This window comes from Eublepharis macularius, chromosome 2, assembly GCF_028583425.1.
Source record: "Eublepharis macularius isolate TG4126 chromosome 2, MPM_Emac_v1.0, whole genome shotgun sequence".
In the NCBI taxonomy this organism is placed as follows: domain Eukaryota; kingdom Metazoa; phylum Chordata; class Lepidosauria; order Squamata; family Eublepharidae; genus Eublepharis; species Eublepharis macularius.
In genome coordinates, this window is record NC_072791.1 from 50,744,676 (window position 1) to 50,766,597 (window position 21,922).

At 42.4% G+C, this 21,922-nt stretch overlaps 1 protein-coding gene across 1 annotated transcript in view; it reads left to right on the forward strand.

Moving 5' to 3' along the window:
- Positions 1 to 1,257: 1,257 nt before the first annotated feature.
- The window catches only part of EGLN3 (egl-9 family hypoxia inducible factor 3), a 43,608-nt gene continuing 22,943 nt past the window's right edge, over positions 1,258 to 21,922 (forward strand). The window contains exon 1 of the mRNA XM_054972727.1: positions 1,258 to 2,186. Coding sequence (XP_054828702.1) covers positions 1,830 to 2,186 — 357 coding nt within the window. The 5' untranslated portion in view covers positions 1,258 to 1,829. The remainder of the gene's footprint in view (positions 2,187 to 21,922) is intronic.

Genomic DNA, 21,922 nt, shown 5'->3' on the forward strand with positions numbered 1-21,922 from the left:
GGCAGTGAGCCGGGCTGTGAAAACATAGGCTGCCTCCTGAAGAGAATGGATAAGCTCATCATGTGTGCAGATGGCAAGCTGGGCCATTACAAAATTAGAGGAAGACACAAGGTCAGTAACTCCCGTGGCGAGGGCGCCCGCCAAGTTCTCGCCGGCTTTCCCCAAGTTTCTCAGCGCTCTGCCGCTCCGCGTCTCGGCTAAGCTTTCCCTGCTCTTTCTGAAAACTCGCGCGGCATGCTCGTCGCTTGCTTTCACTCGTCTCCTCCCCGCGCCGGTTCTGAAATCCCTAGCGCGCCCCCCCCCTTTAATCGTTTTGTTACGTGTGAGATTGACGGTGGCCAAGGTAGTGCGGTTTGTAAACTGGAAAAAAGTGGGTTACTCTCCAAACACTAACGCGGGCTGGTTGCTTCTCCTCCCCACGTCCATCAAAAGTCCACCCGAGAGTTAAATCAAACATTCTTTCGGGAGTTTCGGGGAGTAGTCTGAAATAGCCGTGGTGTTTTTTTTTATTTAAATGATTTCTGCTAAGTTTACGTTTTTATGCTGAAACTTTCTTACTCTTTCGGAATAAAATGGTATTTTCTGCCTTTTTAAAAGAGGTATGAATTAGGCATTCGGGTCCAGAAGGGCCGTAAAGACTTAGTATCCAAGCGCTTGCAATTAGATGGGTGCTTTTTGATGCAACCACTTGCAATGGGAGCATTTCCTTTCAGTCGAGCACGGGCACTTGGGACTGATTATGTTGTTTGCGAAGCAATTTCCAGCCGTCTAATGATGATTTGTCTGCAGAAGGTGTGGGGGAAGGACGCCTTCCGAAAAGAGACGGAGATAAAGTAGTAGTAAACTCTCGGAGGTATTAAGTTGCCAAGAGAAACTCCGCTGGCACTGGCTGGCTCCCTCTCCCCACCGTTTGTTTACATTGGCTGGTAGTGTGTGACTGTAGTGGAAAGTGTACATGCTCGGGGAGAATTCCTCAATGGCGGAGGCCACGCCCCTCAGGGAGGGCGGGGCCAGCTGAATAAGCCACGCCTCCTCCATACACGCGGCTTTGATTCCCACCCTCCTCAGGCATTGGTTCCAACCGTGAACTCTGTAGGGGTTGGATGGTCTGAAGCAGGCCACGCCCCGTGGCCCTCCTGATTGGTTGGATTCATGTTCCACTGCTTTGGGGGGTTGGCGCGGGGAAAGATTGTCCCGGGGTCGGGGCTCCTCCCACGTGCCCGCTCGCCGCCGAACTAAGAACACATTCTGCACGTAGCAGACGTATTAATCAGAGAGGGGCCATCTGCTGCCTTGGTAAATAAATGGGAAGGAGCGTGCCGGACCCAGCTTCCCAAAAGGGGGAGTGATCACAAGCCGGGGTGCTCGCTTAAAACACTGGTCTCCCGCAAAGCAGAGAGAAAAGGGCTCCAGCAGCTTCCTATTCGAGCAGCTCTCCGTATGTGCCAAGGTGTTGCTCTTAAGCAGGGAGTGGAGGTCAGTCTGGGGTAAGGAGGGCGACCAGCGTTCATGTCGTTATCAGGTCTCTGAGAAGAGCCAAGAAGCTTATTTGCAATTGCACCGAAGACTTTTGAGAAACTTTGGAACACACCAAACTCTCCTGCTAACCTGCCATAGTTTCATTCCTTTCTCACCTCCCCCATATATCTATATATATATAGAGAGAGAGAGAGAGAGACAGACATATACCATTTTTAAATCCAGGAGTTTAAAAAGCAGGGGGGTGGAATTAAGATAATTCTTGATTACTTCATTTTCTTACAATTATTTATTGGTTAACTATTTGATTGGGCTTTGGACTTTGTAGAAGGAAGCCGGGGATCGCTAAAATGCCTTTGGGACATATCATGAGATTAGATCTCGAGAAAATAGCCCTGGACTACATTGTGCCCTGTTTGCACGACATTGGCTTCTGCTACCTGGACAATTTTTTAGGTGAGTTAGTAGGGGACTGTGTCCTGGAACGAGTAAAGCAGATGCACTATGATGGAGAACTGCAGGACGGTCAACTGGCAGGCCAACACAATGGCATCTCCAAAAGACACCTGAGGGGAGACCAGATAAAGTGGATCGCAGGCACTGAAGAAGGCTGTGAGGCCATCAACTTTCTTTTGTCGCTTATAGACAGGCTGGTGATGTACTGTGGCAGTAGACTGGGCAAGTATTATGTGAAAGAAAGATCCAAGGTAAGAGCTGTAAAATGAGTAAAATATGGACAGCTATTTACATGTTGTGTAGCTTGCTTTTCTGGAATTCAGAGAAGTTTTCTAAAGTCTCTCCACCTTATGTAATGGCCTCTTAGAGCATATTTTAGGAGGCTAATGGACTTGCTTGTTTTAGTGTCATTACCGAAATGAATTTTTCCACCCTAAACTGCAAGATGTGGATACCAGATATTATTACAACACCTTTTCTGTGCTCTTCTAAAGCTGTTATTCGAAAGAGTTACTTGTAAATAATATTGTTAACTAATGTGACTTGCTTCCAAGGAAATGTGTTTAGGAGGTAACAGTGCAGTCGTGTGCAGAGTTAACTGAAGGGTAAGCTAGTTGATTTTTTACACTGAAGTAACTGCACAGGATTGCATTGTAAGAATCTTTCAAGTGCAGTACATGCTTGTGAATCAACTAAGTTTGTAACTTAATTTGCACTGGGCCATCCCTGTTGGTTTTCAATGACAACATCTGGTTTTCTAGGAACAGATGTGCAGGGTGTTGCTTTTGTAAAACTTTGCTCTCATATAATCACTGTGAGTGTATCATGCAGAAACGTGGCCATGTACAGTGGATATCAAAGCACTAGTGCTGCTTTCAGAAAGCAAAATGAGTTGGGAAGGTGTCAAAAGTTGCAAAAGTCTATTTCATAATAAGATTAACAGGTTGCTTTCTATTAAGCTCAGGTTGGTTCTTTGTGTTGCTTGCATGCAGAATGTTTCTCAAGCTCCTGGGCAGCTTAGTGTGTCTTTAGAGAGCTAATAATGTTAATCCTTCATTTATGCACATATGTACTAGTAGAGACCATTGCACAGCTGAATAAATAAGCAAAATCCATAGCAATTAATAAACAAATTTCTTCTGAAAAGTGACAGAAGGGGGGGGCAAGCTTGAATTCCTTCTGGTGTTGGAAGCTGCTGTATTCATGAAACTACAGAAATGCTTCAGCCTTGTGTCATCTGTCCCCTTCTAAAGGTCTGATTCTTCACATATTTACTCAGAATTAAGCTCGTTTTAGCACAGTGGGGTATGCTCCCAAGTTATTGCATATGGGGTTGCAGCCAAAGAATGTTTAACACATTTAGAAGAGACGGCCTTCCTGATGAAGGAGAGAAGAGTTTTATAATAATTATATCCTTTTTCCTTTGTGTACTTTGGTGACTTCCTTTCCTTTTTACTAAGAAGTTAGAAAATTTACACCCCAATCCTATGTAAATCTAATCAAAAGCAAGTACCATTCAATTCAGTTGGACTTTTGCCCTAGTAAACATTAATAGGATTGTAACTTAAGAGTATAACATACACTCAACTGAAGAAAAAGCAAACTATATTGGCTAGTTCTTTGGAAGTTAGTCATGGGCTTGTCCCTTACTTCTGCGACGTGTCCATCCACTAATGAATGAACAAAGAATATATAAAGTACTTTTCTTTGTACTTCAGTTATTTTGCTGTACCTGCCATTTACCATGGTGTCAATTCAAGGTAAAATCATCATCTGTCAGACTAATTCAGTGACTTTAACCATAATATGTATATTTCCTCCCTGACTATATAGGCAGAGCTCTCTGAAGTGGTAATTAGAACCATGTTTCCTAGGAATAAATCCAACTGCATTAAGGACTTGCTTCTGAGGAAGCATGGGTAGGATCATGTAGCTCAGGAGATGTAGGATCAGTGTGCTGTGATCTTGCAAGATAAGTAAAACATTTTTCCCAGTACACAGAAAGCGATACCAGCTCTGTGTGTCAAGTAGCTTGAGGTTAGCTGCTTGCCTAGAAGGAATTTTTAAGCATCCCAGGCAAGCAGGTAGCCAGCTACAAGATTGATCTGTGGCTGCTTGTGCACTTAGAGCTGTTATAAAGCCCAGTCCTATGCATGTTTATTCAGAAGTAAATCCTGTTGAGTTCAGTGGAGCTTATTCTCAAGTAAGTGTTCACAGGACTGCACTCTCGGTTGTTTGCTACAATATGTCCATTGGTTCCAACTACTTGGCTGCTGATCAGCTTTTTCAATGTATTTGCATTGTCATAAAACATGCTGTGCATCACAGTTTTCTGTAGAACATTGTGTCTAAATAGGTGGAGTGTATGAATAAGCAGGGAGGGCAAATAACCAGAGCTGAATCGCACAGTGCTAATCTCATCAGTATCCACATCCTTAAGTTCTTCCAACCTGTTTCAAAGCTTTTATAATAAATTCAACCTGTTTCCTTTTCAGAGTGAACTGTGGTGTAGTCTTGTGTCTGCACTGCCGTTTTCACCAACCTCGGCTTCTAACTAAAATTGAAAACTGTGGCTTGAAGCTGTGTGAAAACGGCAGTGCATAGTGCAGATCTAGCACCCAAATTTGAAAGGAGGGGTATTAGCGAATGCGAGTTGGAAACGTGGGGGGAAAGTGTGCATGGCCAGTAGGCCCTCCTGGTCTCTGGATGTGGTTAGGCAATGTTAATATTCTTACCAGGCCTTACCAGACAAGTTGAAGAGGGCTGTAAAAAACTTCAGTTGTTTTAGTGAAGGGTCTGCTCCCAGCTATTGGACTGGGATTGCAACCAGAGGCATTTAGCATTTGAACTTCTCTTAATGCTTTTTTTGTTATGCATGATTTAATGTTATGGTGGTGGAGGCAAGAAGTTAAAAGAAAAACTGAGTGTTCATTGTACCCAGGGTAGCTGGTGTTTGTGTTCGGAGCTAATTGAAGTCTCAAGTTGTGAAAATGCCCTAAATTAAAAACTATTATTTTAAATTTCTAATGGAATTAAGAAATACGTTAATTTCAGGCTTTATAAACTACATCAGTGTAAAAAAACGTCTGCCAAAATGGCGATGCCAGGCTAGCATTATTCACTGCACGGGTACACTGAAAACTAAACATTCTAGATATATTTGGCAATGTCAAAGCAAGAGTCATGTTTTGTAGGCTTTATACATTATAGAGAAAATAATATAGCAATACAGCAATTCCGAACTCGATAGAGCAAAGCCCACCCCAGCTGAGTGTTTATATAAGAGTCATACTTAGACCTGACCTTTACACCAGTCACTGCTAGTGCAAGAGTCAAGAAAGCCTTTTCTGTTTCAGCCATCAGCAATTGCGTATCAACAGCAGGAGACTTTAAACATTGTATTTCAGAATCAAATAGTACTGTTCAGAGTTGTAATACAATGAGTATAATAACTAATTAAATTCCCATAGGCAGACTAAGGTGGCATTTTAAAACCGTTTTCCCGCTCTAAACCCACAGTGGAATATTTTAGCCATGTTCTCCCACCTGCCCTGACCTGGATAGCCTAGACAAGTCTGATCTTGTCAGATCTCGGAAGCTAAGGAGGGTCAGCCTGGGTTAGTAATTGTATGGGAGACCTCCAGGGAAAACCAGAGTTGCAGAGGCAGGTAATCGCAAACCACCTCTGTTGGTCTCTTGCCATGAAAACCCCACCAGGGGTTGCCATAAGTCAGCTATGACTTGACAGCACTCTCCATCACCACCTCTTGTCTGACTTGGAACTTGCAATCATCACAAGGGGCCTTCCTTAGGGAACCAGCCTTAACTAAATTTTGGTTGGCTGGGTCCTGGGGAGGGGGTTTCTCCTGCTGTCCCCTATGTATGTAATATCCTCATTCAGAAGTTGAGAGTGACCATATCCCCAAGTACCTTCAATATTGGTTTAAATCTTACCAATTCTGCAGGATGTTTGGTTAAAACTGCGGACTTATTAACAGAAATCTGTAGTAAATGTTGAGGAGTAAGTGGGCAGAGATGGCTTCTTTCTTTTGCAGATTTCTGCTTTTATGTCATTTGGTTTTAATTTGCATTATGAACAATCTTGGGGGACCAGGTAGCTTCAAAACTCAGGCTCGAAATACGCTAAATAAATAAATAATAACTGCACGTATATACCACTCTTCTAGACCCATTAGTGCCTCACCTAGAGAGGTGAACAAGTTAGTGTTATAATTATCCTCGCAATACAGCTGGGGAGCTGGGGCTGAGAGGAGTGGCTTAGCCAAGGCCACCTACTGAGCTCATGGCAGTAGTGGGACTTGAACTAGTAGAATGCTGATTTGCAGCTGAGCCACTTGCAACAGGAGCTTTCTACCTGTCCTTCCATCTGCCGGTTTGTTCATGTTAAGTTTCATGTTGTTTATGACATTTCATTTGTCTATTGATACCACATAATTTGCTGTTGCCATTTCAGAAATTCACAACCCTGTAACATTCTGGCTTACGGTGCCGTCCTAAGCAGGATGACGGCCTTCAAAGCCCATGGACTTCAGTGAACTCAGAAGGGTACAGTTGTGCTTAAGGTGACACAGGAGCTCAGAGGGTTTGAGGGATTGGGAACAGGGAATGTTGTTACAGGCTCCCCTTCTTTCTTGTGTAGTGTTCCTGTTCTCCATTTCCAGGTTGTTGTAACCTTAGTTTTCTGTGGCATTTGAAAAAGCAAACTGTCATGAGCCATAACTTTTAAATCATTACAGGAAAACTTGGTCTGAAGTAAGTTTATAAGCTGCAGTGTACAGGTTCTGATCACAGTCGCCGTAGCTTAGAGGCAGAGCACAATCTTTGCACATATCCTGGGTTTCATCCCCTGCACCTCCAGTTTAAAAAGTTCTCTAGTAGTAAGGCTGAGAAACACCTTTCTCTACCTGAGTCCCTCTAGAGCTGCCGCCAGTATACCACATTGATTAGATAGGTCGGTCTTCTCAGTGCCAGGCAACTTCATGCTGTCATGTATGTTCATTACCATGCTTCCATTCGTGCTGGTTTACTGGACTTGAGACATCTTCTCCAGTACTGTGTGAGGTCCCTGTGGTCTAAAAAAAGTGTCTTGAGAGGAGAGCAGTCTTATCCCAAATTGTAGAATGATGCTTTGGATTGCTGCGTGTGGGGAGCTTAGCTTGGAGGGATAGAGCTCTAAGTCTCTTCTAATGGTCTAAAGCTTAATATCCTGGTTTTAAATATTTGTATTGTTGTATTGGTATTCAGCAGCAATAACCTTATAATAACAGTGTAGTGGTGCTAACGTTAATGTTCTGTGACATTGCGCTGTGTAGCTATTCGCACACCCTATCCTAGACTTTTATATGCAGGCATAGCAAATTTGAGAGGTAAATCATCAGAGCACATGGAACAGGCCACCATACACCATTTCAGATATGCACAACTGCACTCTTGGGTGAAAATGACCCCGAGGTGTTTTTTTTTTTTAAACACTCCTGTAAACAGAAAGCTACTCAACCATAATGAATCAAGGTACAGCAGAGGGGGGGGGGGAATGTGAATATTTGAAGCTCCCTTCTCAAGGCTTAATTTTAATTTTTTTTCCTTTGCAAATCCTGCTTTCGGAATTACTTTGTCAAGGAGAACAGCATGGTGAGAGTGGGGGCAACTTTAACCCTTCCCTACCATCACTTTCTCTCTGGACAAAACCACTTCTGAGTTGCTTTTACCTTCCCCAGCAAGACTAGAAGCAGCTTGAGTGTGGCTGTTTTCAGAGAGAGAATGGCAGGGGGAAGCGAGGGTGATTCTCCTAGTTTGATTCTCTTCCTCGATAAAGCAATCCCAGTGGCTAAACGTCCAAAAAAATCACGATAGAACCCTAAGATGTCGCTGAGCCCTCAGAGAATGTTGGGCGGCAGCATTCTCTCTTAATAAAACCTTTGTATTTGAAAGGTTATGGTGGTGCTTTCAAGCAAGTGGTCCTTATCTTACACGTTAGTGGTACAGACTGTGCACCAAATGCATTGTAAATGGACTCGTAAACTGCATCTGCACTGCATCGTGCCTGGCAGCCCTGCTTTGTCAGGAGCCAAACCCTGGTGGCAGTGAAGGTGAACTCGTGAAACTGCCTTATCCTGCGTCAGGCCATGGGTCTATCAAGGTCAACGCTGTCTAGTTTGGCTGCCAGCACCTCTGCGAAGTTTCACGTAGAGGACTTTCACGTCACCTGCTACCCGATCCTTTCATCTGGAGATGCCAGGAGTTAAACTCGGGACCTTCTGCATGCAAAGCAGTGCTGTACTGCTGAGTCCCACCCCTGGATGGATGGAAGGTGAGCCCAGTGCACATGTTCCTGGTTAGGCCCATATAGTTATGCATCCAGAAATGGCCTTGGTATGCATGAAAATTGAAGCACAGACGACTTTAAGGCTTGTGTCTTTTTTCCAGAGATCCCATGACCTCCCGCTACCCATGGAGTAGTACCATTTTTGTGCTAAAGTGAGTCTTCTGCTGTTATCAAGGCAAAGGAAAATTAATGAATCCATATATTTTCTACTGCCCATGATAGTGGTTATATTCATCATAATTATGGAGGTAGAGAATCAATGTGTTTTTTCGGTCACATAAAAATATAAACTGCACCACTGCAAACTTACTCTGTTCTGGGCGTGAAACCTAAGCAGCAGTGCGTGAGAGATTTATTATTGGGTTGCTGAAGAGCACCGCCTATGGAAATATAATTGTTTATTATAGGTTACAAAGGATTTTGATGATACTTGCATAGCAGCATGCTTTGCAATTAGTTTACAATGGAAGGTCTGATGAAAACTGCCATCCTGGAGAAATATGCATAATTCGTCTTTCTTTTTTCTAATCAAATGGCACATGTTCTGGCATAGAGGATGGGTTCAAATCTGTTTTCCTGGCTGGCTGCCAGGATGCCCCGTGTTCATCAGACTGGGTCCAGAGCCACCGGAACTGTAAATACAACAGACAAGTCGCTTTATGATTTCAGACGGAAGAATTCAGCTTTGGCAGAGATCCTGGAGCAGTTGCCATGGCTCTGTGTCAGAACCGATGTTTATATCTGTGTTTGTCAAGCCAGATTAGTTAGTATGGTTGATGGTATGCAAGGATAGGGTTTTGTGTGTAGGCTTTGGTTGTGTGTAATGACAACTGAGGCATTAAACCTACGTGCAGTTTGAAGCTCTTAGTGTAAAATACAGCTTTCCAAAATCGTAAAATTGGAGGTGTGAGTAGTGCTTGGGGGTATGTATGGCACGCAGTAATTCCTGAAGGACTACAGAGCTGCTTAGTTAATAATGAAAAATACTTAATAACATGTAGCACTGTCAGAGTTGCTTATACTTCACACTTTACTGTCTGAAGCTGACTCTTTACAAAGCAAAGTGAGCAGTGATAGGTCCCTGCCCCGAGGAGCTTGCATTCTTAACCAACCAGGGAATACAAGAGTGGAGGGGGGTAGGGGAGAGAAGAAAGGCTTGTGTAATGGGAAGGATGTGTAAATGTAGTTTTAGGTTGTTAAGGCTTAGTTTGTGTAAGGAGGTTTGGACTGAAGGGCTAAGCCACAGAATGGCCAAGTTTTCAGAAAAAGAACAGAAAAAACGAAACACCTGGAGGTCTTGGGGGGACATATCTCTGTCTCTTAGGCCAGCCCAGAAAGTAGTTGCGAGGAACTACATTCTAATGGCAAAATTCAGTGATATTTGCTATATTAGCTTTTAATAATAATAACTTTAATAAAATAGCTAGCATGCAGAGTTTGAGGGACAATACTGTACTGGGAACATTCATGTGAAATATGATTGATCATCACCTTCTCTGTTGACAGTGATGTAGGAGAGTCTCCATTATCAAACACTCTTGATTGTTGAATGTTCATGTTGCTCCATGCTCACGTAATGCTATATCAAGAGCAGTTCCTTGATTGCCCAAACATCCCGAGTTCCCCCTAAGCATTAAAAAAACTTTCATTCCATGTGGTTCTTTTGCATTGTTTTAAACTGTGATCTAGGTCCAGTAGTACCTTGAAGAGTATGTAATCTGTCTTGAGTTTCAGCAAGAAAGGTGGCCTATAAAGTAAATAATAAATAACTAAAATAAGAGCATTGGTGCAGATATGTGCCCACAGCCGCAGGAAAAGCATTTATCAGCTTTGATAAGGGTTATTCAAAAATTTGAAAATATGTCCTCCATTTTATGATTAAATCAAATATTTAGATCGGCAAAAGCCTCAATGAAGTCACCGGGCAGTTTCAGTTCACTTCCATGCCTTGATTTTTCAACAGATTGTTAATCTGCAACCTGATCAGTCAAATTGCCATTGACAATCCTCCCTCCCGCTTCCTGTAAAAAGTAATTGTATAAATTGCCTAACTCTGAGTGACCTTTCCTGGGAACTAAACTGGACATGCAGTTAGTCATAGTGGATGACAATTTGAAAGCCATAAGAGAAAAAAGTAATAGCAGATTCCTAGGAACAAAATTCCAGGGTACCCTCGAGAATTCAAGTATATAGAGAAAGATCAACGTTACCTTGACAAATATAGATTTTTAAAATCTATATTTGCTGAACTCATGTGGATCTTGGGGTGGGGGGGGAGGAATCAAGGAAGAAAGGAAAATCTGGCTGTTGATTCCCTCCTACAATTCATCTTCCTTCTATGTTTTTTCCCTTGCGAGAGTTGTTTCTGGTCTCAGAATCAGGGTGCGGAAAAAACCCACAAAAACTGTTTGGCAAGAAAGGGTTACATGAGAGAACAGGTAATAATTCTGCAGGTGTGGCTGAGTTAGTATGTTGCAGCAAAAATAAACTTGTAGCTCCTGAAGGACTCATGATATTTTATTCCACCATATTCTTGTGGACTAGAACCATCTTCTTCATAAGCAATGGGTAGAATCCTTACTATGTCTTTAAGACTAAGACTCCAGGGTAGAATTGATGTCAGGAAGGATATGGGTTAAGCTTTCTTCCCATTCCCCACCAATTTCATCCTGCAAATGTTGTTTCCTTAAGACTTACGGGTTGAGGGATCTGTCATTCCACCATGAGTATCTGCAGTGGTGCATTAGGTGATTTTATCCCTCTGTATCTAACTATATATTCAGTTTTATTGATGAAAAGATCTGTAATACATGTTGAGTTCTGTTTCATGCAGGAAAAGGGCGTGCCCCCACCCCCAAGTTATCCTTTGTAACCCAACATGGAAGTCCACTGAGTGTAGACAACAAAAGTGTCTTGCATGAAGAGCACGCCAATTGCTTCACCTCCAGAGGTGATGAAAATCTTTGCTCCTCTGTCACCTACAGTCTCAAATGTGCATGGATATTCTCAGGCCTTCTATGCGAGTGCCTCTGCTTCTTTCATGTGTTCTGTACTCCAAACTATTTGTACATAGTGTACATGTCTGGAACAAAACTAGTGATATTTGTGAAAGCCTGTTTATGTAATACAAACTGTAAACAAGGCCTTTTTCTGTGATATACATTGGGCATGTTTTTAATTGATGTTACAATGCTTATATCAACTTTGGTGCAAAATTTCCATCAGGGATCATTGCTTTGTTTGTACCCATGTATTCTATCTCTCATGGGAATTTCTGATCTGCTTTTCTGTTTTCTGAAGGACTTTTAAAAAATTAATGATTTTAGACACATTTTCCTGGGTACAGAGGTCTTTTGCAGTCTTGCAGTCCTTAACTTTTAAAGCCCAGTGAGTGAAAGTTTTTTTTTAAAAAAAGATATATGTTGGGACTCTTAATTCTGTCCCCATCTGTTCCATTCACCTATAAAGCAGGGGATGTGTGTGGGTGGGTGGGGGTCTGCTTTACAATAAAAGGAGCACACCAAAGATGGTATTGAACCCTACTTACCAGCCATTGTTCCAGCCATTTTTACCCCTTACACCAATGTTGGGAATGAGTAGAGAGGAGGCTGGAGCACAAGCTGAAGGAAGGTAAGGCAAGAGAGGCATCAGTGGCCTTTTCATACAACTCCCCCCCCCCGCCCCCAAGAAGTAAACCACCTTCAGCCCATTTTGTGTATGAAACTGAATTTGTGATAAGATGCAGAGGAGTTAGCCGTGTTAGTCTGTAGTAGCAAAATCAAAAAGAGTCCAGTAGCACCTTTAAGACTAACCAATTTTATTGCAGCATAAGCTTTCGAAAGCTTATTGATTGTGATAAGATGTTCACTATCACATCTGGTTTGGTCCTGAAACACAAAGTTGCCAGCAACAGTGTTTGAATAACAGAGCATCTTTAAGAGTCTTTGAAAGACCTCTACATCATGTGACACCTTTTCAAAGGCGGCTGCTCTGGCTGGGTTTTGTTGAGGCTGGAATCAAGAGCATGAGACGTTTTAGGGTTTGAACCTGAATCTTCCAAATCCCACCAGTTCCTGTTTAGAACATCATACTAGCACCAAAGGCCATGCAAAAGCAAATTGGCTTTTCTTATATGTTTTGATGCAATTATTCCCCCCATAAATGTTGTTGAAATGAATAATGCATTAAAAGTGTCCCTAATGTACTGAAAAGCATTGATGTTCATTACTCTGATTGATGCCAGCAAGTGCATATGCTGAAAGGCAAACCTGTTTGTTTGCAGAAGGAATTCCAGGTGTCTAATTGAGTTAACAATTTACTTCGGTATCTTTATTTCCTTCTACAATCAGCTGCTTTGGTAAATGTCATTCTTCACAAGCTCATCTGCACAAGCGAGCAAAAAAAAAGCTGCGAGCCCTGGTTTGTGCACCTTTCATCATGGTCAGATAGGAATGAGATGTGCATTATCCAAAGGTGAAATTAATCAGGAAAAGAACTGTTGATCTGCTTTATAGCCATTGTTGCATAGGTAGGGATGCCATTGGCAGTTCGTATAGAAAGGTGGAGCAACCTCTCTTTCATCACTCTGGATTGGTAGCCCTGGATTTCTTTCCCTGTTACGGGTCACGTAATCATACACTTGAATCTCTCCTGGAACATGACTAAATTTTAAGGTTGAGTATGTTTGTGTACAATGACAATTTAAAACTCTACTGTGGTTGTATTGTCAAAGGCTTTCACGGCTGGAGAAAGATGGTTGTTGTGAATTTTCTGGGCTGTATAGCCATGGTCTTGGCATTGTAGTTCCTGATGTTTCGGAGGTGTAGCACCAAAAGACAGAGATCTCTCAGTGTCACAGTGTGGAGAAGATTTATATCTACTCAGGAAGGTGGGTTTGGGCTGAGTCATCCTGTAAGAGTAACCAAGATATAAATTACCTGTCCACATCTTCTCCACACTGTGACACTGAGAGATCTCTGTCTTTTGGTGCTACACCTCTGAAGATGCCTGTCACAGCTGCTGGCAAAACGTCAGGAACTACAATGCCAAAACCACGGCTATACAGCCCGGAAAATCCACGACAACCATCTACTGTGGTTGTTTAGTTGTAACCAGGCAGGCAACCCCTGCCCCCTAAAGCATTCGTTTGCATGGCAGTTGGTACCTGATGCTTCCACACAGCTGCTGAAACCCCAGGGTCCAGTAGCATGGGCTCCAAGTCGGGTGTGGAAAGATTGGTGGAAGTAGCTGTTACGTTGTTCCCAAAACACTGAAGCAAAAAAAAATACAGATATTATTATATCCGTTCATTTTTTAAACACATTCTGGCTGTAATACAGTCCTCTTAATAACAACTTTATTTAAAATGAAGTCTGAACTTAAAGCAAATATATAGTATTTGTTGTATTTGTTACAGCATTGTTTTCTACTTTTGTAACTCAGTTTTCTGCATCACTTGACGTATCATGCCTGAAATTTTTTTGCCCTGTTTCTGGTTTTTGTAATCTTTGTCCTATTGCATTGGTTAATAAATCTTGGATGCTATTTGATTACATTATTTTAAACCATGCAGTTCTTGAGTCTTGTTGAGAAAGGCAGTCAGTCTATAAACAGTCTCTAAAATCTGCTTCTTTGTAAAGAAAGAATTGGGGGTGAGAAATGTCTTTCTCAGTCATCAGGAGCAATCCCAGGCACAACTGCTTAGAAACAAGTCCCATTTTATTGAGTGGGGCTTACTCTCATGCAAGAGTTCTTGGGTTGCAGCTATCATGTAGCACAATAGTTTTGTGTACTTACGGCTTGATACTAGAGGCCAGGGATTGGCAAGACACCCCATGTATCAAGTTAGGAGCCAATTGATCTCTGCATTTCACTAAGTAATCTGATTATAAATTCTTGTAAATGAACACTGATATTTGCCTTCCATCATAGAGAACAGTGATCTGACTAGAAGTAACATCAACTTTTGCTGCTTGTTGAGTTTAATATACTTTTTTTGTGGCTTGCAGGTATGATAAGTGAGATGGGTCAGATTAAAACAGGAAGTGGTATTAGCGGGTGGGGTGGGGGAATTTTTTAAAAGAAATGTTGGTTCCAGTCAGCACCTGTCTACAAATCCTGTATTGGCTGTAAAGAGACTATATATTAAAAAAAAGCATACATTTTTACTGTTGTCATAATATTTCTAAATATTTAAGAAACTCACACATACAATTACTATGTTTTTATGGTTACAGTAACAAATTTGTAACTAAATAATAATGGATTAAAAAAATTAAACCAGCTTTTTCTCTCTCCTTGATTTATATCACTGATGTAAATTGCCTTGATTTAAATCAGGCCACTTCGGATTAATCGTTTGGTGATTCAGGACTATGCGTGGTTTTGAATCACACAGCAGTTCAGTTGATGGAAATGTTCTCTGTCACTAAAAAAAAACACCACCATGCATGCTTCTACACCAACCAAACAGAGAATAAAATACATAACCCACAAGCCCTTATTGTACATCGAATGCTGGCCAGATCTTGGTATATACCTCACAGGGTTGTTGTGGAGCTAAAATGGAGGAGAGGAGAAAGATATACGCTGCTATGGGTCTCCTTTGGGTAGAAAGACAGAATATAAATCAATATAGAATGGCGCTGGATGAAATTTGTTTATATGTATTTCTTTGTGTGCTTATTTCAAGAATATATACACTGAAGTGGTGGCTTACATACAAAAAGGTTTACAAAATATTGTATAAAAGTGAATGAGATAAAAACCACACAAGCCTATATTATTATCATACTCAACTGTAGAACAATATATTTAAACAACAGCAAAACCCAAGAAATAACCCATTCCAAATGCTCTCCGGAATGAAAAGTCTTTACAGGGTGCCATAGTCCATGGATAAGGAGGTAATGCAGGCTTTGCATGGTTGAGAAAACAATACTAAGCCGGTAAGGAGTGCCAGTGTGGTATAGGGGTTAGAGTGCTGGATTAGGATCTAGGAGACACAGGTTTGAATCCCTGCTCTGCCATGGAAGCTCTCTGGGTAACCTTGTCACAAACCAGTTAGTCTAACCTACCTCTCAGGATTGTTATGAGGATAAAATGGAGGAGATGGAGAGCAATGTAAGCAGCTTTAGATCCCCATTGGGGAGACACGTGGGATATAAATGAAGAAAAATAAAAACATTAAAAAGACTGAGAATCCTAAGAACACTATGGTGTCTTGGACACTCACTTTCCCTATCAGGAGGCATGTAAGAAGGGGCCGGCAGGCAGGCGGGCAGCTCTCATAGGAGTTTCTGCTGGAGCCATTGGCATGGCCAGCACTGGGGGGTGGAGAATTAAGAAGCAGGCTAGAGGGTATGGGCTGCAGGATGAGAAGTGTGGGGAGAGCCGATGCGGTGTAGATCTGGATGTGGGTAAGGTGTTAAATGGCTGGCTGGGCATCAGTCAGGGGTGGATGAGGAAGGAGGCGGGGGTGGGGGATCCACCTGCCGGGAGTCAGTGACACAAACTGCTCCTGGCAGCTGAGCTGAGAACGCAGGAGCTATGAAGTTGTAACACAACTGAATAAACAGAGATTTGAACCGGATGAGAGTGCGGCTGATTCCTTGGAAAGAAAGTCAGACATGGACTTGCAACTCCTCCCTAGCTTGCTGAGGGCTCCAACCCGGCAGGTAACTCGCATACTCACAACACTTTCCTGAGAGTAAGCCTTCTCAGTGGGACTTACTCCCGGGAACGTGTTCATAGGATTGCAATTCCAGAGGTAAGGGGCCACTGCTGAGAAAGCCCCACCTTGCATACCCACTTTGTCTCAGTATGAGGTGTGGAGCAAGGCACCACTAGTGCCCAAAGTGATTTTTGGAGATAAAATAAGTTACAACTAATACTTTATTTTTAAAAAAATGGTTTGCTAATTGTAATTTTTATTTGCCATTCATACCTGGCAATGTTTGATTTGACCTAGAGAATGCTTTATTGTTCACGTCCATATGAGTAGTATATTTGCTACTTAGTTACATTACAGTAGTACCCATGGTATGATAAAAACGAGGTTGCTCTGTTCTGAGCAGTGCATGAGGAGATAGGTAGACATGTTTTGGGCTTGCCATCTGGCTTTGTAAGATGTCAGATGCTGAAGTATGAAGTAAGGCCTTGATGTGAGAAGCTCTTCTAGCGGGGAGGAAACTTCTGCCTTTCAAGAACTTTGCTGATACCAGAGCTTTTTGAAAGCTTCTATAGGCCTTCAGGGAACTATGCTGTGAAGTGTGGGCTTAAGTGACCCAAGGAAATAAAGTCAACCATCATAAATATGGTTTCATCTTCTTCCTGTGCTGGGAAAGTCTATTCAGCTTTTCAGGTTCAGTTCCCATTGGAGGACAAAATGCTTCAGTCCTTTGGTGTCTTCATAATGTTCTCCCCCCCCCCCCCGCCACCGCCGCCCCCATTGAGAAGTTACTACCATGTTTCTAGTCCAGCAGTCAAAATTGCACTTTCAGAATGAGTTTCCCCACACTTAGCTCAGATGTGCATTTCAATGAGGCTGATTAGCCCCACTGGCCTGTAGGTCCCTTACAGACCTGTTATTTGAATTGCCTTTTCACTGGGCTCACTTTACCTTATAATATACGGTAGGAAAATATGTCACTCCATTGCTTGACTGGCCTCCCCCCCCCACCATTTTTCTTTTTTAAAACTTAATGTGAGATGCTGTTATCAAGTACAGATGGAACCTGGTCACACAAAACACAATCTTTCTGTCAGGTGGTGGCAGCATCTCTCCAGGGTCAGCATCCATAGGACAAAGCATGTATATGTCCATTGGAAAAAAAAATCTCAAGGGGTGTGTGTGGAATTGCTGCTTGGGTTGAGAGATTAATACTCTTCCTTTCTCCATGTAACGGTTTCCAGCGTGATCGATGAACTAGGAAATAATCAGGGTTCTTCCATGGTAGGTTATACATCTTCAGACATTTATTTCTCATTGATTACACAGGTAACACCAATGAGCCATTGATATAAATCTCATTGCATTAGCAAGAGACCTCACCCCCTATCTAGTCTAGAGCTGGATTTTATAGTGTGGCTTTAACACAGTTAACTTGACTTATAATTGAAGTAGGAATGGTGCATTGTTAATTAGTGATATGTCTGTCAGTATGGGGTGTATGCATGTGTGTTCATGTGTAGGGAGCACACATACTTTTCATCTCTGTGAATAATTCATATCAGTGAGAATAAGGTATATCCTCTCTGGATCACTGTCTCTAAAGGGAGCACTTTACCCACATTCACTTCCATTTGAGGATGCCATTGAGTCCAATATTGCATCATATTCCCTCCAGCTGTTGAAAATCTTGCTTCTCTGTGAATAATCTAACTCCTTTGTCTGCTTAGCCTCACCCTGGGTTCTGTTTCTTGGACACCCTGGAGTGTAACATTGGACTGGTGTGTACACACATGCATGCACATGTACACATGCAGGCCTTTCTTTTGTAGAGTTGCAACAATATGCTATCTGCTGTACATAAAAGAGATGTGTAAGTGTAAGACTTGGAATCCAATCCCCTTGAAAGCAATAGAATTTACATTCAAATGATTGTGTGCTTTGGATTGGATCCTAGAAATACAGAGAGAGAAAAGTTAAAAGGGGATCACATAAAGGATGAGCAAAGATGTGGAGAAAGGAAGCAGAAAGGGGAAAAAATCTTTTTAAATCAAGAAAGTTTTTTGCGGGGAAGTGGGATTTGAGGAAGAATTTTAAGAGCATTAGAGATGATGTATGCTTTTCATTCAAATTGAGGATCTTTTTGTACCTAAGTACAAATATGATTGGGAAATGGGATCTATGCATATAAATCTCCTTCCTGATGCTGTAATCCTTTTCTAATGGTGGTTTCTTAATTTAATTGCAAGTACAGCATTCACATTTGCAAGTGCACGTCTTTTACAGTTTAAACTTAAGTTGTATCTGTCCCTAAAGTAGACTCTACTTTTATGGTACACAGCCGTGAATATTTGGTACATGCTGGACAGTGCCAAAATACTCACAGTGGACATTATGTCAAAACTCTTTGTGAGCTGTAGTGATGTAGGGTGGGCACTTTGCCGTATACAGAGTTTGGCACACATTTTAGAAGATTTAGTAATTTTGACCAGTGGCTAAAGTATGGTTTCAGGGATCAACCAATCTTGGCTTGTTTTTAGACTCTGTCACTAGCTTGTTGAAAAATTGCTTACTTTTCCTGAGTTCTCACCTCTGAAGTGATTAATGATGATCAGTCATGAACAGCTTTTGCGAATTACATTGAAATTTTCAGATTCAGGATGTGATATCAATACAAAATATCACTGGGTGGTAGTGTGTACTTTTTTTAAAGCTTGGCATTCTGCTGTTTGTATGCCAGCTTTCTGTGTATTTCTGAGCATTATCCATGTGTCCACTGGAGTGGCTATGTAAGGGAGGGAAACTGCACAGGAACTGATAGGCCTCCTCTGTATTCTTTGATTCTCTGACTGCCCTGTGTTTGTTTTGTTTCATGTGCACAGCTGTGTGTCTGCAGGTGAAAATATCATGCCCTATAGTTCTTAGAATGTTATGTGCTTTTTTTAGAGCATTGACTGATACATGCCATATATTTAAAAACCCTATCCCATCAGCCAGGGTAGCATTCATAGCAATTGTTTTTCCTAGTATAGTCTAGGCACAGTTCAGGCCTGACATTTGTATAACCCGAGTGAGGCAGCTGCCGGGGCCCAAGGCTTCGGGGAAGGTTAAATGTCACTAGCTCCCTCTCTGCACCTCCCTGCCATCTGCCTATGTGCCTTCCTTACCCATTCACTTGCAAGCGCTCCATAACCCATGCTTCCCAGCATTGATGGGCAATTATATGCAAGTGGTGCAGAATGGAAGCACTCATGGCAGCTTTAGCAGCAGCGATACCAGTTCTAAGAACCAGTCAGTACTGTTAGGAAAAGGCATGAATGTGGTGCAGCCAGTTGTGGATGAGGGTGGTAAGATGGCTTGTGAACAAGGGAAGGGTTCCTAGTGGAGGGCAGAAGTAGGCCCAGGGGCCCCTGCTCAAACTTGAAACTTGCGCTGGTACAGTTCTTGCAGTCTGCACCTGAACCTTGCTATGTCCCTTAGGAGAAGTGTGTAGATTTTTCCACTATAATTTGTTAGAACCAAAGCGAGCTGAATTCGTGCAAGGAATTCAACCCTCATCCCTTGGCAGTCTCAAAGAGCCAGCACCAAGGTTTGGAGGACCTTGCAGAACAGTACATCATGTGGCACAGAGGGCTGCCGCAAGAAAGGAGGAATCAGCCAAAATCATTCCTCCTCACGTTTATATGCGTTTTTGTGTCATTCATGGAATTTGTTCTGCTCATGTAACATGGCCAGTTTCTCCTCCTTGTTGTAGTATTTTTGCTTCCTGGCTCCTGGGTGTGCTTCTGGGCCATGCACAATTGCATATCTTCCTGGAAGTTGTGTCATTTTGCTGCTCTTGGGAGCACTCCTGTGCTTTGTGCACAAGAAGTTAAAAATTGCATGCTAGGAGCATAAGGGGGCCTGGCAACCCTAATCTGAGACCACCAGTTGTAATGTTGGAACGCTATTGGGGCAAGTGACTTTTACTTGCTTCTAGCTGTAATACTGTAGGAAATGATGTCAAATGTACATATTAACAGCAGCATGTAAAGCATTCTTCAATATACTAGTAGAGGTATTTCTAGCTAGTTATCTCTACTAGTATATCTGTTATCTCTACTAGTGTACTAGTGGGTAATTAGTTAAAAAGAATTATGAAATTCCAAATGTTTGTAGGGAGTGCAGAATTCAGAATATCTCAGGAACTGCCCATTGCTGTGCTGCCACATTGATAGACAGAGCTACTTAAAGTACCTTCAAGCAGACTCATTTTAGGATTATCATGCCTCTGTTCCCCACAGAAACCCGTAACATGGGAAATTTAATTCAGATGTCTGTAATGAGATCATGCACAATTATTTTCCTACAAGTCTGAGCTCTTGGTCACTGTATCGCACATAATTATAAAAAATGTTCTTCTTCACCTGCACTGAGTACATACAGTGACTTCCACTCAGAATACATCAGGCAGAACCTGCTGGGAAATTTTACTACACAAGCTTCATTGACATGAATGGAAATGCCACATGAGCAATAGTAAAGCCTTTTAATTTCATGAGGAGTTGTGTATGCAGAACAGTGGATTATGGATACCTTTAATATTTCCCTTATATTTGTATCCCACCTTTCCTTTAATAATACTGCTCACAGCATTACAGATGTTATTAGTAAGATATGGTAGAAAGATGTTAAAATTTACATTGTGCAACAACAAATGTCAACATTACATATTGAGATTTTAGTATGTATATTTTAATTTGTTAGCTACCTTGGTGGTCCTTATGATGGTAGAAAGGTGGGATATAAATTTTGTTGAATAAATAAAAGTTTGCCTAAAATAGATCTTTTGCTGATATGGAAAATGTGGTCCGGTTAGACTCTAGTGGGCCTCCTTCCTTGGGAACAAAGTCCCACCACTTCCATCTGCCTGGGAAGGAAGTACTGCAGTAGAGCAGGCCTAACACCATGCCTTGCCCTTATCTCTGCTCCCCTCTTCAGCTGGTTTGGCATCTGGGGGCAGAAGGATCGCATGCGGGAAGATTTTCTTCTCTCCCAGCCTCCACTTAAAAATCCAGTAGCACACCAGTGCTCAAAACCTTTGGAGTGGGAACCCTTTCTAAACCTTCTGTACTTGTATGGTCAGGTTGGTTACCATCCAGGCATTCTACACAATTTTTCTTCTCTCCTCCACAGAGTACAAGTATCTCACATCAGTTAATACTGAGCCAGTTTACAGTTTATTTTTCGTGTTAAGTGTTTATAAAAATATAGCGTTACTGAGTTATTTCAAGACCTTTTCGCATGTTAGGCAAATTCATATTTACCTGTGAGCCTACGTTCACAACTCATCATGGTCATCCTTTGATTAGTGTTACTCTGGCCGTTTCCACATAGGTTATTTACACTAGGATCAATGCTATTGAGACACTCTTTGTTCCCCCTGCTTTTTCACAGCATTGTGATTAGGGATGCCATTCCCCCACTGGGGGCAGGGGATCCCCCCTCCCCCCCTCCACCCCCCCACCTCTACTCACCTGGCCAGCGGGTGAGGAGAAGTGGGGGAACATTGCCCCAGCCATGCACCCAGGGTGGCGTGATCACATCACCTCCAGGATGCCTGAGAGCACTCCTGCAGCTCGAAACAGGCCAAATTGGGCTCATTTGGGGCCCAAATCAGCCCTCTGAGAAGTCCAGGAGCTCTCCCATGCCATGTCATGATGTCAATTCCTGGAGGTGCACCTGGGAACGATGAAGAAGTAAGCACCGGGTCCCCCGTTCTCCCTCTGGGTCAGGGGACCGGGCATCCCTAATTGTGGTGCATCCAGGCATCCTGCGGTTTCCTTGGCTTTTTCTCAATCTTTCCTAAACCTGCTTTGCTCCAAAATTTTGGGAAAGATTGCCGCAAAGTCCAGATCTTCCCAGTCCTGTCCACACGGCAGCTGTTTTCTTCACAACGACCATTTCATTCCCCTTCCATTGCAGGGTGTGTT